At 38.4% G+C, this 17,871-nt stretch overlaps 1 protein-coding gene across 1 annotated transcript in view; it reads left to right on the forward strand.

Annotated features, from left to right (window-relative positions):
- The window catches only part of LOC136879285 (ankyrin repeat and MYND domain-containing protein 1), a 299,890-nt gene that overhangs the window by 252,820 nt on the left and 29,199 nt on the right, over positions 1 to 17,871 (forward strand). The window contains exons 16-17 of the mRNA XM_068228945.1: positions 10,124 to 10,279; positions 14,286 to 14,469. Coding sequence (XP_068085046.1) covers positions 10,124 to 10,279; positions 14,286 to 14,469 — 340 coding nt within the window. The remainder of the gene's footprint in view (positions 1 to 10,123; positions 10,280 to 14,285; positions 14,470 to 17,871) is intronic.

The raw sequence follows: 17,871 nt of genomic DNA on the forward strand, positions 1-17,871 counted from the left end.
CTTAAAACATACATAGTGAGACTTAGGTCATGATGTAGTAGTGTCAGAGTTGAATGGCCTTGACCATTTTACAGCTTCTTCAGTGGCCTCATGGATGTCGTGCATTGCTCAGTGGGCAGAGCAGGGGTTCTCAGTTATGCTTCCAGTATTGACATCTGCCATGTTGGATTCTTAATGATGCCCAGATTTTTCTGGGTAGGTTGAAACCAGGAGGACCCACGATTAAATTTAGTTTGTCCGGGTTTGAAGAGAACCACACATTGCACCATGTTTGATTTACATTAAATTCTTCTTGGATCAGTCTCTCACCTAGTACCCATGATGGTTTTATTAATTTTAACCTGAGGCGCTGATGTGAATAGTCCTGATGTATTGGCAGGAGAGAATTTTCATGGCTTTTAAGCCATTATTTTTTCAGTGCCATTTGTTTTCTAAGATGAAGAGGAGGAATGTTAGAAAGTACTGGTAGCCATTCCAAAGGTGTAGACTGGGTGATCCCTGATATAGTCCTCATTGTGTCATTCAGCTGAGTTTCAAGTTTCTTTGTGTGAGCACTATTAAGCCATACTGGACTGAAATATTCAGCTGCTGGGTAAACTAAAGCAAGAGCTGTTGTTCTTAAGGTAGATGCAGTCATCATCCTCTACAACCGTCCCATGAAAATGAGCATGTCTTGTTTTGTAGTGGCATTCTATGTTATGCCTTTCCGATATAATAAACTGCCTACACGGTAGTTCTTCTGCTTGCATGAAAAAAATATTCTTCATCCAATGGCTCTTTGCGCTCACATTCATCGAGGCCCTCTACTGTATTTTTGATATGTTTCTGACTGCATTTTGAGCTCATGTATCGTCGCAATGATTGACTTTGACTGGCAGAACTTCCCTCAGCTCTGACCTTCATGGCCAGTGATGTAACTACAATATCAGTGTGCTCGAGCACATACACTGATCACTCACCCACTACACTAATATGCTGTGCACCTGGGGGATGGACTTCCCAGCACTAGCAGGCCGAGAAACAGGATGGAACTTGTAAGACTGAATATTAGACCACAAAATTCCTTTAACACATTGGAGATGCCGCGCATAGAAACTACAGGCGCGCTATTTCATTGCTGCTGACTGAGCTCAGAGAACCTACGGGCACGTTTTCACTGTAGCTAAAAAAATAGCTGCTATTTCAGCGAGCTGTGACTTCACTAGGATACTGTTGAATGCTTCTATAAGCATAAAATGTACTAGTTATGAGCATAAGTTGGGAGCTCTTCTTTCAAGGCATTGATAACACAGCCACGTTCTTAAATAACCTGGGGCTGCGTCATCGTTGGCTCTCAGCTGGAAATGGGCAGGAAAGTATGTACAGTACATACGGACAGGAAGAGTGTGTGTTCGAGAGGGAGTCTTGTCATTCCGTTTGGCCGCAGGTCACACGGGTGCTGGCGCGCAGTACCACATGTATCCTGCATCTCTCTCTCTCTCCTTTCTCAACCTCTGTCTATTAACACTTGTCAACCGCATTAGGGATAGGACCGCCATATCCCTCCCTCTTATGATGTTCCCTCCCCCCTCCCCTTCTTACAAACAACAATAAACATTTTTAATAAATAAAACCAATATAAAAAATAAAAATATATATACTGAGTATATTGTGTGGTCACTCACATGGGCAGAAAAGCCAAGCCTCGTGTGAGCGCCATCCCTATAACTAACTTACTCTAAACTCCTAGCTTATTAAATGACACCTCACACCGGCAGATGACCAGACCCCATGTGAGGTGCGATCCCTAAAACTACTGCCCGTCCATGCCATCCCCTCTTGGTACTTGCCCTAAGTTAATAATAATAATAATAATAATAATAATAATAATAATAATAATAATAATAATAATAATAATAATAATAATAATAACAACTGTCACAATTAAATACAATAAAACTAAAGATAATAATTGAATATCCTACAATCCAGTCCTAAGTAAATCTAATCCAACCTTTCTCTATCCTTGCATTCTACATGCAGCAATTATACCAGGTCGTTGCTGTGAAATCAGCTGACATCACATTTCAACACCTTCGGAACATGTCTTTGTCTGCTCAGCTACTGATTTCGCATTTCTTGTCCACTGACATACTTACTACTGGCTGAATTCCAGTGCAGTGTTTGTCAACAGTTACATAATAACCCGCCGTATCACGATCGATAAGGCCTCCTACTGTTACAAAATCTAGACAGCTTCCTAACTTAATTCATTACACTCACATTCCTTTTTTCCAAGACTTCACATCTAACTTTACATCATTTACACATCCACTTATTCATCCTATGTCTCTTCCTCTTTCATCTTTCTCTCACAAGATTTTTCAATCGCACATAAGTACCTGTTCAACTCTCCTCCATCTTCCCATTCCATAATAATCCACCTTATAATATTCTGCTTATCCCCTTTTCCTAATAATTCACAATGCTTGGCACTCAATAAACTATTCCTTATCTTACTCGCTTCTTTACAATTACTGATTAAGTGAAAATCTTCGCTTACTACCCCACATAGTACACATACTGTCTTATCTCTACCCTTTAACCAACCCTTATTCTCGTGTAGTCCCATCAACCACCATACCAACCCACCCCTGTTTAACCTATCAACGTATCTAATATTTATCCCAGTTACTTCCACTACTTTATTAAAAACACTAACGGAACTTCTTAGCCCAATTTCTTCTAATAATTTCTGCCTATGCATATCTCTGATCCTCCTCAAAAGCACCTTCACCCCTCTGGCTTCCGACTTTGTCCACATCTCCACCCACATGTACCCCAAGCCTATCTTCTCCAAGTATCCTTTAATTTTTTCTAGCCAGCATCCCTTATACATGCTCTTCAGTTGTTGCTTGTACACAGCTTGCAACACTCTCCTGCCTACTTCTCTTTTCAAAATCATCCAATATTTAACTATTCTTTTCACACACTCAACTTCAGTATCTTCCCCAATCATTAATTCAACCCCTGCATTCGCTGTGCACTGAGGGAGCCACATCACCGACTTACCAAAATTACTAATAATTTGTCTTAATTCCATTCTTTTTCCATCCAAACCCCACACTTTTGCCCCATACATTACCCTACCAAATACAACCGATCTTAAAACTAACCTCAAGGTTTTATAGCTAATACCCGGAAATTTAGCCAACAAGTTTTTGACTGAGGCTAGGGAGGCCATCCACTTGCTTCTCGCTCCTCTAATTTGATCCTCCCAAGTCCCTTTTCTGTTAATAATCACTCCTAAATATTCTAACTTATTCATTCTAACCTATCTCCCTGCACCATCCAATTCCCATCTTTCTTCCTTCCTTTGTGTGCCTGCTCAACTAGCACTTTAGATTTGTTCCCGTTAATTTACAAAGGCCCATTTCTTTGCAAAATCTGACACTGCATTTACAAAAGAGCTTATTTGTAGTTGCTTTCAAAACACATAAGAGCCAGTGAATGCATTTATCAACTAAATTAAGATGCCAGCATGTGCAGACTCATGCCAGGAATGATGGTTTATGGCCTGTTGGTAGATAGGGTCTTGCAAAAATGCAAATATCCCGGAGAAGACTAACACGGAATGGGACCATCAACTTACTCATTTTCACAGGAAAATGTGAAGAACTAGCGAACCTCATGGAAAGGAGGAAGTTAATGATACTGGGGCTGAGTGAAACGAAATGGAGAGGGAAAGGAATGAAGAAATTAAGAAAACAGTATACACTGTATTGGCATGGAAATGACAAAGAGATGAGGAATGGTGTTGGTTTCATCGTCAGTAAAGATCTAGAAGGAGACACTGACATACAGATGTTAGTGAGAGAATATTAAAGGTGACTGTGCATTTAGGGAAAGAAAAACAACTTTGGTACAGGTGAATGCACCTCAAACTGGATGTTGTCAAGAGGATAAGAACCAGTTTCTTGATGATTTGGAAAAGTTATTAGTAAAGAGAGAGTAATCATTATAGGAGATCTGAATGCACAGATTAGGACAGATAGAACAGGATATGAGAACGTAGTGGAACCTCATGGATATGGTGGATGAAATATAGAAGATGAACATCTCCTTGATTTCTGTATGAGGAATGGGTTGGTGGTGAAAAATAGGTGGATCAAGAAGAGACCGAGCCATAAGATAACACGTTACAGTTGCGATGGACTACAAAAGACTGTAATTGATTATGTCACCTCAGATGAAGAAAGGAGCAGAATGGTAACAGATATACCCAGCGAGAGCCTTGACAGTGACAACAACGGACCTAAGAAATTTCCATGTGCCAAAAGTACAGAACAGGAAAATGCCAAAAATCAAAGTATGGAAACTCCAGAAAACAGATAAGAGAACTGAGTATCAGAACTGGATAAAAACCCTGCTACCAAGAAATGAAAGGAAAAATGGAGAGGCAGAATGGACCAGACTAAGGGACACATTGGTTAAGGAAGTAACTGAAGTTTGTGGAAAGACAAATATGAAAACAAGGGAGAAGGAAACACCTTGGTGGAATGAAAGAGTAAGAGCAGCAATCAGGGCAAGAAATTTCTTGTAAAAAGAAACGGATTGGGAGAAAAATAAACCAGATCTTACTAGAGATGAGGCAAAGATCAGAAACCTCAAACAATTATACCAAAACAAGAAACTGGACGTTGAAAGAACAGTTACAGAAAGAAAGACCAAGGCATGGAATGTATTCACTCAGAAACTGGAGGAAGACAGCAGAGGCAATAAGAAACTACTGTATAGTGTTATCAGAGGTAAAAGGAAACCAATGAATACCATAAAGGCACTTGAAGATGAAAATGGAAATCTGGTTAGGACAGAAAATGACATGAGAGAAGTCCTGAAGAACCATTTCGACCACCTACTGAATAGACTAGTTCAAGAACAAAATACAGAACTGGAAATCCAGGGCTACAATGAAGAACCTCCCATCACCTGGACAGAAACTGAGACAGCCTTAAAATCTATGCCTAAAGGAAAATCTTCAGGTGCAGATGAAGTGAATGCGAACATGATAAAGGTAGCAGGCATCCAGGGTAAACAATAGCTGCACAAGTACTAAATGCTGTGTGGACAGACAACAAAATACCTGCAGATTGGAACAAGGGCATTATAATTCCTTTGTTTAAGAAAGGCAGCAGACGGAAACCCACCAACTATAGAGGAATAACACTGCTGTCTTGGGGGTTAAAAATTCTAGAGATCGTAGAAGGGAGATTGAGAACCATCAATGAACCACAGTTAGAGGAGGAGCAATGTGGATTCAGAAGTAACAGATCAACAATGGATCTAATTTTTAGCACCCGCATGCTGATGGAAAAGTATTGGGAGAAAGGCAAGAACCTGGTCATTGTATTACTGGATATAAAAAAGGCCTATGATAGTGTTATAAGAGATAAGATCTGGGAGTGCCTAGGAAAAGAAATGTGCCTTCAGGACTGGTAAGGAAAATTCAGATGTTGTACAAAGACTGTACTAGCTGTGTACAAATTGGGGAAGGTCGATCTTCATAGTTTGAGACCAAGAATGGAGTTCAGCAAGGACTTTCACTGTCCCCACTACTGTTCATCACTGTTAAGGACAATATAATGAAGAACGTCAAGGAGGTTGTTAGGTGAACTGAATGCAGTGGCCTTTGCTGACGATATCATGATTTGGGGTGAAACAGAAGATGAAGTACAGACCAGACTCAATGTATGGAAATCCCAGTTCCAGGAATATAACCTCAACATCAACATCAAAGACAGTGGTGATGACAGTCAACAGAGAAGGGTGTCCAGCAAGTGTAAAACTACGAGACCACCAGCTAGAGTGTGTGGATAGTTTTCCTTACCTTGGAAGTGTAATCTCCAGTGATAATTTGCTCAGAAGGGAAATTACAAACAGAGTGCAAAAAGAATCAAAATTCTACCAACAAGTAAGAACACTTTTCTGGGATGACATGATTCCAAAACTGGCCAAACTGATGATGTTTAACAGCTATTTCATACCAATATTGACCTGTGGTATTGAAGCATGAACCTTCACAAAAAGAGACTCATCAAGACTGCAAGCATCAGAGATGAAATTTCTTAGATTCACCATCCAGAAGACCAAGATGGACAAGTTAAGAAATGAGGAGGTGAGGAAAGAAGCCAGAATAAAGACATCTCTATTAGATGGAATCGGCACATCCAGACTACAGTGGTATGGGCATGTGATGAGGATGGAACCCACAAGAACAGCCAGAATAAATTTGGAAAGACAGGTAGAGGGGAAAAGACCTGCAGGAAAACCTAAATCCCAATGGTTGGACATGATCAAGGTTGATCTAGTTACCAGAGGATGGACAGTGGATGATGTTCCCCATGACAAGTTGTATATGGACAAGAAAAAGTGGAAGAGGCTCGTTAACAGTACCCGGGAAACTGGAACTGTACAATGATGATGATGATGACGATGATGAAATATGACTAGTGGAAAACAGTAAATAAAAATGTAAACAGACTCTGGGATGGGTTTAAAGGAATATGAGGAATGTGAAAATAGGTTCGTACCCTTAAAGATGGTAAGGAACGATAATGATCCACTATATTATAACAGAGAATAAAGAGACCAGGAAGGAGGTGCAGGTTGGAAAGAAATAGAGTTAGAAATGGCTGTGGAAGTAAGGAGAAATGGAAGGAAGTTACTAGGAAATAGAATCTAGCAAAGAAGTCAGCTAAGGATAACATGATGGCAAGCATAATTGGCGGTCATACAAATTTGAGTGAAAAATGGAAGAGTATGTATAGGTACTTTAAGGCAGAAACAGGTTCCAAGAAGGACATTCCAGGAATCATTAATGAACAAGGGGAGTGTGTATGCGAGGATCTTCAAAAGGCAGAAGTATTCAGTCAGCAGTATGTAAAGATGTTTGGTTACAAGGATAATGTCCAGATAGAGGAAGTGACTGACACTAAAGAAGTATTAAAATTTACCTATGATAACAATGACATTTACAGTAAGATCCAAAAGTTGAAAACTAGAATAGCAGCTGGAATTGATAAGTTGTTTTCTGCTATTTGCTTTACATCGCACCGATACCGACACAGATAGGTCTTATTGCGACGATGGGATAGGTAAGGCCTAGGAATTGGAAGGAAGCGGCCGTGGCCTTAATTAAGATACAGCCCCGGCATTTGCCTGGTGTGAAAATGGGAAACCACGGAAAACCATCTTCAGGGCTGCCAACAGTGAGGCTCGAACTCACTATCTCCTGATTACTGGATACTGGCCGCATTTAAGCGCCTGCAGTTTTGGGGGATAAACTAAAGACAATGGGTTGGGATATAGCACCACATCTGAAGTACTTATTTCATTACTGTTTGCATGAAGGAGCTATACCAAATGAATGGAGAGTTGCTATAGTAGCCCCTGTTTATAAAGGAAATGTTGATAGACATAAAGCTGAAAATTACAGGCCAGTAAGTTTGACATGCCTTGCATGTAAGCTTTGGGAAAGCATTATTTCTGATTATATAAGACATGTTTGCAAAATTAATAACTGGTTTGATAGAAGGCAGTTTGGGTTTAGGAAAGGTTATTCCACTGAAGCTCAACTTGTAGGATTCTAGCAAGATATAGCAGATATCCTGGATTCTGGAGGTCAAATGGACTGTATTGCGATTGACCTATCTAAACCATTTGATAGGGTAGATCATGGGAGATTACTGGCAAAAATGAGTTCAGTTGGACTAGAAAAAAGAGTGACTGAATGGGTGGCTATATCTGTAGAAAATGGAACTCAGAGAATTAGAGTAGGCAAAGCTTTATCTGACCCTGTAATAATTAAGAGAGGAATTACTCAAGGCAGTATTTTTGGACCTTTATGTTTCCTTATATGTATAAATGATATATGTAAAGAAGTGGAATCAGACATAAGGCTTTTTGCAGATGATGTTATTCTGTACAGAGTAATAAATAAGTTACAAGATTGTGAGCAACTGCAAAATGACCTCGATAATGTTGTGAGTTGGACAGTAGGCAATGGTATGATGATAAACGGGGTTAAAAATCAGGTTGTGAGTTTCACAAATGGGAAAAGTCCTCTCATTTAATTACTGCGTTGATGGGGTAAAAGTTCCTTTTGGGGATCATTGTAAGTATCTGGGTGTTAATATAAGAAAAGATCTTCATTGGGGTAATCACATAAATATGATTGCAAATAAAGGGTACAGATCTCTGCTCATGGTTATGAGGCTATTTAGGGGTTGTAGTAAGGATGTAAAAGAGAGGACATATACTGTAAGTCTCTTGTAAGACCCTAATAATAATAATAATAATAATAATAATAATAATAATAATAATAATAATAATAATAATAATATAATAATAATAATAATAATAATAATAATAATAATAATAATAATAATAATAATAAGAAGAAGAAGAAGAAGAAGAAGAAGAAGAAGAAGAAGAAGAAGAAGAAGAAGAAGTGCTTATCAAGAAAACTTAAAATAAAGCACTACAACACAGTAGTGAAACCAGAAGGCCTTTATGCTAGCGAATGTCTAGCACCGAACTACAAGCTTGATAAATTAGAAATATTAGAAAGAAGAATTATAAGGAAAATATTAGGTCCTCTACGAATTGCAGAGTTTTGGAAATCAAGATGTAACAATGAAATTTACCAGAACATAGAAAACATATCAGAAACAATAAGAAAATTGCAATAAGAGATTGCTATTTCTTGGACACATTTACAGAATGGATGACAATAGACTAACTAAACGAATCTTCAAGTACCTTTGGGAAAAGAAATCAACTACCACCTGGATTCAAGAAGTGAAGAAAGACCTGGAAAGGAACAACATATGAGAAGAAGAATTATTGGAAAGAAAGATTTTTAGGAAGAAAGTCTTACAAATGGAAGGATTCCAAGGGAGGAAGGAAAAGCAAACAGGCACAAAGTGGACTGAAGACAGGAAGAAGAAACACAGTGAAACAATGAAAGAATACTGGAAGAAAAGGAAAGAACTAAGGAGGAAGAATTGAAATTGTAACATGCTCCTTAGAAGGCCGGAACACAAGATGAAGAAGAAGAAGAAGAAGAAGAAGAAGAAGAAGAAGAAGAAGAAGAAGAAGAAGAAGAAGAAGCATATGTCCTCAGCTTCTGTGTGCAGATATTTCTGTCTGATATCATCTGGCTGTCTGCTCGTCAATTTTGATGTTCCGTTTTACTCTAGGCCCACTAGATGGCAGACTGAGTAAACTGAAACTCTTTTGGGGTCTATGGCTAAGATTTAATTAATTTTGTCGGGTAATCACCAAATGTGTAGAGATCTTTTACGTGCTGACATCGTACGACATGGAGTGTCGAATGGAATTTTGTCCGCCCTTCCAAAATTGGACTACCTCTGCCGGGTTTTAACCCGCTATCTTGGGATCTAGAGGCCGACACTCTACCATGCTATGGGGTTAGGTTAAGTTAGGTACTTTAAAAATAGGAACTGGAGCAGGGGAGGTGGTACTTTAGTCAGCAAGTTTGGGAAACACTCGTTTAACACACATGCAGGCTGGATATACAGCATATCATCGTTTCACCCCGAAATACTGTTATGTATTGAGAAAAAAATATTGATTAACCATCTAGTCAGTACATAGTATTATAATATATAAAGATTATTTATCAAACAAAAGTGGACATGTTTTGGCTTTTGGAGCCATCATCAGCACACAAACACTTACATAAGATTAATAGCACATAAACACATTTGAAAGAAATCATAATATTGTGTATTGATTTTTTCTCATGTTATATAATCAACACGGACCAATATGAACATGATTACTTGTATTACCGTTATGTGACAATGTTGAGGGGAGAAATACTGACCCGCAGCACACGTATCACTTTGCTGATACAGTTCATGCGATACTGAACCTTGAGAGAACCTTTCTGATCAGAGTTCTAAGATGAAGTATTATCACATAGCGGTTTTTCTAAGTGCAACGACAATACAGTATATTTATTAGCAACATTTCCAATAATTGTCTACATAGCATATTGTAATTTTATTTCCAGATAGTGTGTTGATTATTATTATTAATAATAATCATCTGTTTGCAGAGCAGAGGAGAAGGCAACTAAACACTCTGGAAAGAAAAAAGAGGACCCTGTCAAACACTATAGAAAGTTAGTGGAGCTTGTGCGTGAAGGTGCTACTCAGAGCATCGTCGAGACCATGCAAAAGAAAATGGCAAGAGTCTTACTTCATGCTGTTCTGTAAGTTCATACTATTTATTTATTTTTCTCATTTTTATCCATTTTTCCAACATTTTATACCATTTCTTTCCACAATATTGTTCAATCTGGAGTTCTGTATTTTCGGTCGGTCGGAAGATGGAGTCGAAATACCTGAGGTCAGTGCTTCAGAAAATAAGACAAGATAAGATCAGAAATGAAATGGTCGGAAAAGACATCTAAATGGAACCATTTTGTGCAACTCTAGCAACATTGATGGTTTGGTCACTTGGAGAGAATGGATCCAGAGTAGCATGGGAGTAGATTGAAAGGGACCTGGAGAGTAAGTGACCTACAGATGGACCAAGAACAAGATGGATCATCATCATAATTTCCCATTATCCAGCTGTCGCCGGGTACGGGCAAATATGGTTCCTCTCCACTTTCTTCAGTCTTTCCACCACTCCTCCTCCAACACTGTATCCCAGTCTAAGTTTCTTTCTCTAATACTGCATTGGATTGTGTCCTTCCATCTCAATCGTGGTCCTCTGTGGCCTCTCCTTCCTTGAATTTGCATTTCAGTCACCTTTTTTGGCATTCTTTCATCACTCATTCACTTTATGTGCCCAAACCATCTTAATCGGCTCTTTTCTATTCTATCATTCATTTTATCCACTCCATTTTCTTCCTGGATTTTCTCATTCCTTATTTTGTCTCTTCTACTCTTCTGTATCATACTCCTCAAGAACTTCATTTCGGCTGCCTGTATTCAACTCTCATCCTTCTTTGTCATTGTCCCAGTTTCTGCTCCTTAAGTTGTTATGCGTATGTAATACATCTTGTACATAGTTTCCTTTGCTTCCATTGGCACATCTTTGTCCCATAACATGTTTCTTACACTATGATAGAAACAGCTTCTAGCTTGAATCCTCTTACTAATTTCAGCATCCAGTTGAGCATTCTCCATTAAATCACTCCCCAGGTATTTGAACATCTGTACTACTTGTCTCCAAGTCTAATCTGATCATCCCTTCCTTCTCCCCTCCAGTCATAACGAGAGTTTTATTTTTTTCCTACATTAATTTTCAATCCACATTCTTCGATCTTCCCATTCACCACATCCAACTGTTGTTGAACCTTCATGTCCTCTTCTCCCCAAATCACAATACCATCTGCAAAATAATAACATGTTCATTTCCCTTCCTCCATATGCTGCTTTTGCTGTTTTCATGATGTCATCCATTATTATTATAAACAGGATTGGTGATAGAACACTTCCCTGTCTCAGCCCACTAGTGATTTTGAACCAACTTGTGTTTGCACGCAACTACAACATTCCTTCTACATTTCAATGATCATTTTTATTCATCCCTGTCCAATTCCTTTTTTGAACCAGACTGTCGCAAACTTTAGTCCTGGGGACACTGTCATATGCCTTTTCAATGTCAATGAATGTCATCACCATATCATTCCCATACTATCATTAGTTGTCTCATAATGAAAGCAGGCTCTATTTTTGACCTTCCACTTCTGAAACCAACTGATTTTTCCTGTATCTGATTTTCAACCCTCAACCTTATCCTACTTTCCAGTAGCCTCTCCATTATCTTAGCAACATGGGATATCAGGGTAATTCCCCTGTAGTTCTTCAATACCTTCTTATTGCCTTTCTTGAAAATTGGGATGATTATTCCTTTTTGCCAATCCTCATGGACCTCCTTATTCTCCCAGACAATCCTGAGAACTCGATATGTCCACTGCAGGCCCACAGATCCAGCTGTCTTTATCATCTCCACTGAAATTTCATCTATTCCTGCAGGTTTTTCCATTCTTCATCTTTCTTACTACCATGTCAATTTCATTCATTGTAATTTCTTTGTTCATTTCTTCATCAACTAATTGCTTTTCCTAGTGGTTCATTGAATGACTGTCATTATTCAGCAACTTCTGAAAATACTCTCTTCACTATTTCTTATTTCTTCTGGTTTTGTTAATATTATGCCATCTTCATCTTTCACAAATCTGGTGTTTACTTGATCTCTCCTTTTGTTTCTTAAGATACCGTGCAATAATTTCTTGCTGCCCTTCATATCATCTCTCAATTTCTGTGTGAATAAGGCCCAGCTTTCCTTCCTCCACTATTTCCTTGGCCAAATTCTTTGCCTCCACACATTTTCTTCTACTTTCTTCAGTCTTAGATGTTTTCCATGTTTTAATTAATAATTTTATTTGCTTTACGTCCCACTAACTACTTTTACGGTCTTCAGAGACGCCGAGGTGCCGGAATTTAGTCCTGCAGGAGTTCTTTTACGTGCCAGTAAATCTACCGACACGAGGCTGTCGTATTTGAGGACCTTCAAATACCACCGGACTGAGCCAGGATCGAACCTGCCAAGTTGGGGTTAGAAGGCCAGTGCCTTAACCATCTGAGCCACTCAGCCCGGCTTTCCATATTTTTCATGCCATTTTCTTTTCCTTCACTTTACTCTTTACCCTATCATTCCACCAGTGTGTCTCTTTGTCTTTCACATTTCTAAATGTTCTATCACATACCTTTTCTGTGCATCCAACCTGTAATTCCTTAAATCTTTTCCAGTCATCTTCAACATTCCCCATCTCCGTCTTGGTTATCATTTCCCATTGAAATTCTTCTTGCATGCTCTTCTCCTTCAACTTCCATAACTTTAATTCTTTTCTCTCTTCTTAATGGGGGTTTTTCAATCTTTCCAACTTTCAGTTTTCCTGTCACAACTCAATTATCTCCACCAGAGGCTTCTTCAGGCATGGCTGAAACATCTAAAAGGTTCTTCAAGTGTTCTTTCTCAATGATTATATAATCAATCATGGTCTGTGTTCATCTGTCTCCCCAACCATACCTTGTAATCCTTTGACTGTTCTTCTTCCTAAACCAGGTGTTTCCGTCAATCATTTGGTTCCTCATGCAAAAATCCACCAACAACTCGCCTTCTGGATTTACATTTCTATATCCAAAGGGCCCTACAACATCTTCCCTTCCTTGTCTTACCATTCCAACTTGTGCGTTTAGATCTCCCAACAATAGCATTTCCTTATCTTCTCTATCTCCACTTCCTCTAAAAAGTCCTCTGGATGTTCATTTCATCACCATCCTTCTATCGCTGTCGCATTTTGTAGACTCCACATTTTCTTGGATTTCTTTTCTAAGTATGATGGCCACTCCATTTTTTGCTTCAGGTCCTCCACTGTAATACAGCCTGCATCCTTTCAGAGGAATCTCTCCCGTACCCCTCTTCTTGGTCTCACACAGTCCAAGTATGGCTATCTTTTTCTTCCATGAAGTCAACCAGTTCTTCTGTCTTTCCTGTCGGTGCCAGAACATTTACTGCTGCAGTCTTGATGTAGTTTGTTGCTGGTTTCCCACTTCTCACAGTTACAGGGCATAGATATTTCACCCCAAAACAACACAAAATAGCCTTACAAATGTATATTCAATGGCCAATCGTTTACAAGTTACAGACATTCCAAAGTTGTACTGGAATTATTAATAATGGCCATACATGGCTTTGAGTACTACTGTTACTACACTTGTGTACAAGATGTGATCAGAATGTGTCTTAAATATCCCAAATAAAAGATGATCTGCAAGGAAGAGGCATAGAATGGTGTAAAGTTGCAGAGGAAGGAAGGTACCTGTACAAACAGAAATGGAGAGCGTTCTTGCACCACACCTGGGAAAATGGACATGGTTAAATGATGACGACGATGATTTTTTGGGAATACCTGTATACAACACAAGAGATCACAACAAAATACTGATATCTGCAATGCTAGCTGTAAAAATTATTCACTGTCATCAACCCTGAAGATGGTTTTCCGTGGTTTCCCTTTTTTACACCAGGCAAATGCTGGGGGCTGTACCTTAATTAAGGTCTTACTGTGAGGAATTGTCTATCAAGGGCTCAATTTATGAAATAGGTAACACTCAAAATGAAGCACGGGCCTCAGCTGCCTCTTGCTCATCCTGTAGAAACATTGTTCTTATGTTAACACAGCCGTGTATTGTTCACAGAGAGAGGGAAGCCATGTACTTACCGACCAGTCTTCAGTTTGCTGCGAGCTGGCTGACCACCGAGAAGCTTATCGAGCATTGGATAACATTTACCAGCGAAGCCCAACTCGTGTTAAATCGAGATGACATTGAGGATGTGCTCCTGTCGGTCGACCTGATGGAAAGTGAGAGTCGAGAAGACCAGGTGAGAGCCCTGAAAGAACCCTTCCTCCCACAAGTTCACAGTCCTCCAGAGTAGCACGATGTTCACCTCTTGTGACTTTTTAGTTCAAGAGAACGACCGTTGTCCTCCTCTTGGTCTAAGGAGAGCCTTTTGTATGGTAAGCAGTAATGTCACAAGAAATCAGGAGAAGTCCAGCTCCATGGTTGGCCTTTGGTCCAGAGGATCCAGGGGTCAATTCCTGGCCGGGTCGGGGATTTTAACCTTCATTGGTTAATTCCGATGGCTTAGGGGCTGGGGGTGTGTGGCGTCTTCGGCATTATAATTCATTATAGGTAGCGCCCATTCTCATATATGCGCAGGTCACACATACGGTGTCAGATCGACAAAAAAAAAAAAAAATTCGGGGAAACATAGGGAGAGGTCTGGTTTCAGAATGAAAGTTCTATGTAATAGTATGGTCTCAAGAGGAAGTTTTTTAAAATCACCAAAATTGCCTGCTTTGTAGGGACAACTGTACAGACTGTGGGGACAAGTAAAAAGTATGGGCTTGGTCCTGAAAGTGTTAATTTTGTCAGATAAACATCAAATGTATCGCCAGAGATCTTTCACATGCCGACATCATACAATATGGAGTGTCGAATAGACATTTTAATGTTAATGCCATTCAAACTGCCTGCACATCAATTTTGATGTTCCTTCTTTTCCTTCCAGACAGGAAAATAAACTGGATCTCTCTTGAAGGATAAGTGGCTGGGTTTTAATTAATGCTCTGGTAACCTATGAACTTCCATTCTTTCACAATTGTCCAAGCCCATAAGTTGTATGGGCTTGAGAATAAAATTTAATATAAAATCATGTCCACAATTATTAAGGGCGTGGTTATGGCTACACGTTTGTACACAGTAGTACTATGTAGTAACAAGTTCTGTTGCTAGATGGCATTTTGATAGCAGGGTTTTTAAAATATTATTTTTCATGAATCAACTAAGTGATGCCGAGAAGTTGAAGAATGTAATGCATCATCTATGACTGAAGATGCAAAAAATGTTAAGAGAAGATGAAATAGTTCATGCAGAAGGTGAATATAAATGATTCTGACAGTGAAACAGATGAATTAGGAGGTGCTACTTGTGTGTTTGAATAATATGTACATTAAATCATTTTGAGTACAAATTTTAAAGGTTTAGGGCAGTGAACTTTAACAGTCAAATTAAAATTTCCATAAGGATCAACACAGACTAAGATTGTTACATTGTAATGTAAATAGAGTTTTAAAAACAAGTCATATAGACTAATTGTATCATATACACAGGTGCATTAATATATATCAATACTGATAAAGACTTGTACATTCATATAAATCTTTACAAAGTTTAAACAGAGTACATATTGAAATGTATGTTTAATTTTGATCAAATATGATGTAGCCATTTATTCTATGTTTGTAAAAGAAGTTATTTAATGTGTGCTAATTTGTATTTTAAGTTTATTTATAAACCTGAAGGTGGCCCAATAGGAGGGCCCAAAACTAGTCCTGAATAAGAGATCATTCTTTTAAGTATATTTTGTGTTGGTTAGTAGGAGCAATCGTTTCAATTTTTATTGTCAACATACTGCTTAGTCCAGTAGCTTGTCTCCTTACTCCCAAGACTTCCCAGCCCATTTTTGTAACACTACTGCTTTGTCAGAAATCACCCAGAACAAATCATGCTGCTTTCCTTTGGATCTTTTTCAGTTCTCATATCAAGTAGTCCTGGTGTGGGAATCATTGTTTAATTGGGGTCTTACCAGTGACATATAGGCCCTCTCCTTTACTTCCTTACTACAACCCCTAAATACCCTCATAACCATGTGAAGAGATCTGTAACCTTTCTTAACAACCTCATTAATATGATTACTCAAGAAAGATCATTACTTATACAAAGTATTAACACCTAGGCACTTACAGTAATCCCCATGAGGTTGTTTCAACCCATCAACACAGTAACTAAAACTGAGAGGCCTTTTCATCCTGTTTTCTATCATCTAGCATTGATTATGTCATCTGCAACCAAAAATTAGCAGAATTAAGTTTAGATGTTAGAGTATATCCAGATCCTGAAATGGAAACAGATCATTTCTTAGTAGTTTCACCAGTCCACATAAAGCTAAGATGGACGAAGAAAAATACACCCCGCATGGAACAAAAAGAAAAAACTTATACAATTGGTCTTTTAAAAGATCCAAGCATAAGATGGCTATACCAAAATAGACTTAATAATCTAATTCAAGCAAAATCAGTGAGTACCAATGTAGAGGAAGATTGGTCAAATATTAGCTTAGCTTTGAAACAGACAACAACAAAAATGAAAGAAAAAAAGAAAAGGGTCTGAGAATCTGGCATGAACAGACAAAAATGGTCTTATCAGAAAAAAGAGATGCTTACAAGAAATGTCTGTTAACTGGTAAAATAGAAGATAAACTAAAGTACAATTATAAGAGAGCAGTAGCTAAATGGGAAGTTAGATGAAAACATAGAGAAAGTTGGTAAAATTTTGTATCTACATTGGAAACAGACTTAACAAGATCACAACCACAAACTTATATAATTCTGAAGAAATGAAACAGGGAAGCTAAGGAAGAGGTAAAACTTGAAACAGTACCACCAAATGACTGGCTTAATTATTTTCAAACACTCTGGACAAGTTCAAAAAATGAAGTGTTAACTTTGCCAATATCTAACAATAATACATTGAAATCTATAACATTAGAAGAGTTAGACCAGACTTCAAAGAAAGTAAGGAATCGTAAAACACTTGGAGAGGATGCAATACATGCTGAATTGTTCAAATATTCAAGTAAAACTTTCAAACAAAGATTCCTCAGCTTTTTAAATCAAATTTGGAATGGAGACAATCCATCAGAAAGTTGGCAGAAAGCAATAGTTATCCCTTTTCATAAAAAAGGTGACATAAAAACTGTGAAAATTACAGAGGAATTAGCATTGTAAACACAGGTTATAATATGTATGAAAATATCATTAAATATAAGTTGCAGGAGCATTATGAAGATAAACCAGCAGATAATGGGTTCGAACTCCAATGTCTATAGCCCTGAAGATGGTTTTCAGTGGTTTCCCATTTTCAAACCAGGCAAATGCTGGGCCTGTATCTTAATTAAGGCCATGGCCACTTCCTCCCACTCCTAGGCCTTTCCTGTCCCATCATTGCCTTAAGACCTATCTATGTCAGTGCGACATAAAGCAAATTTTTTAAAAAATCTCATCAATCCCTGTTCAGTCCCTGATGAGGTTGTTTCTGCTTCGCATCAGTATGTCTCTTGACAGCTCTTCAGTCTAGATGATAATTATGTTTATTCTACAACGTGTATCCATGATCATGTTACAAACTTCCATGTATGATAGAGGATGGCAAATGGATCAAT

The sequence above is a fragment of the Anabrus simplex genome, chromosome 8, assembly GCF_040414725.1.
Source record: "Anabrus simplex isolate iqAnaSimp1 chromosome 8, ASM4041472v1, whole genome shotgun sequence".
Lineage (NCBI taxonomy): Eukaryota > Metazoa > Arthropoda > Insecta > Orthoptera > Tettigoniidae > Anabrus > Anabrus simplex.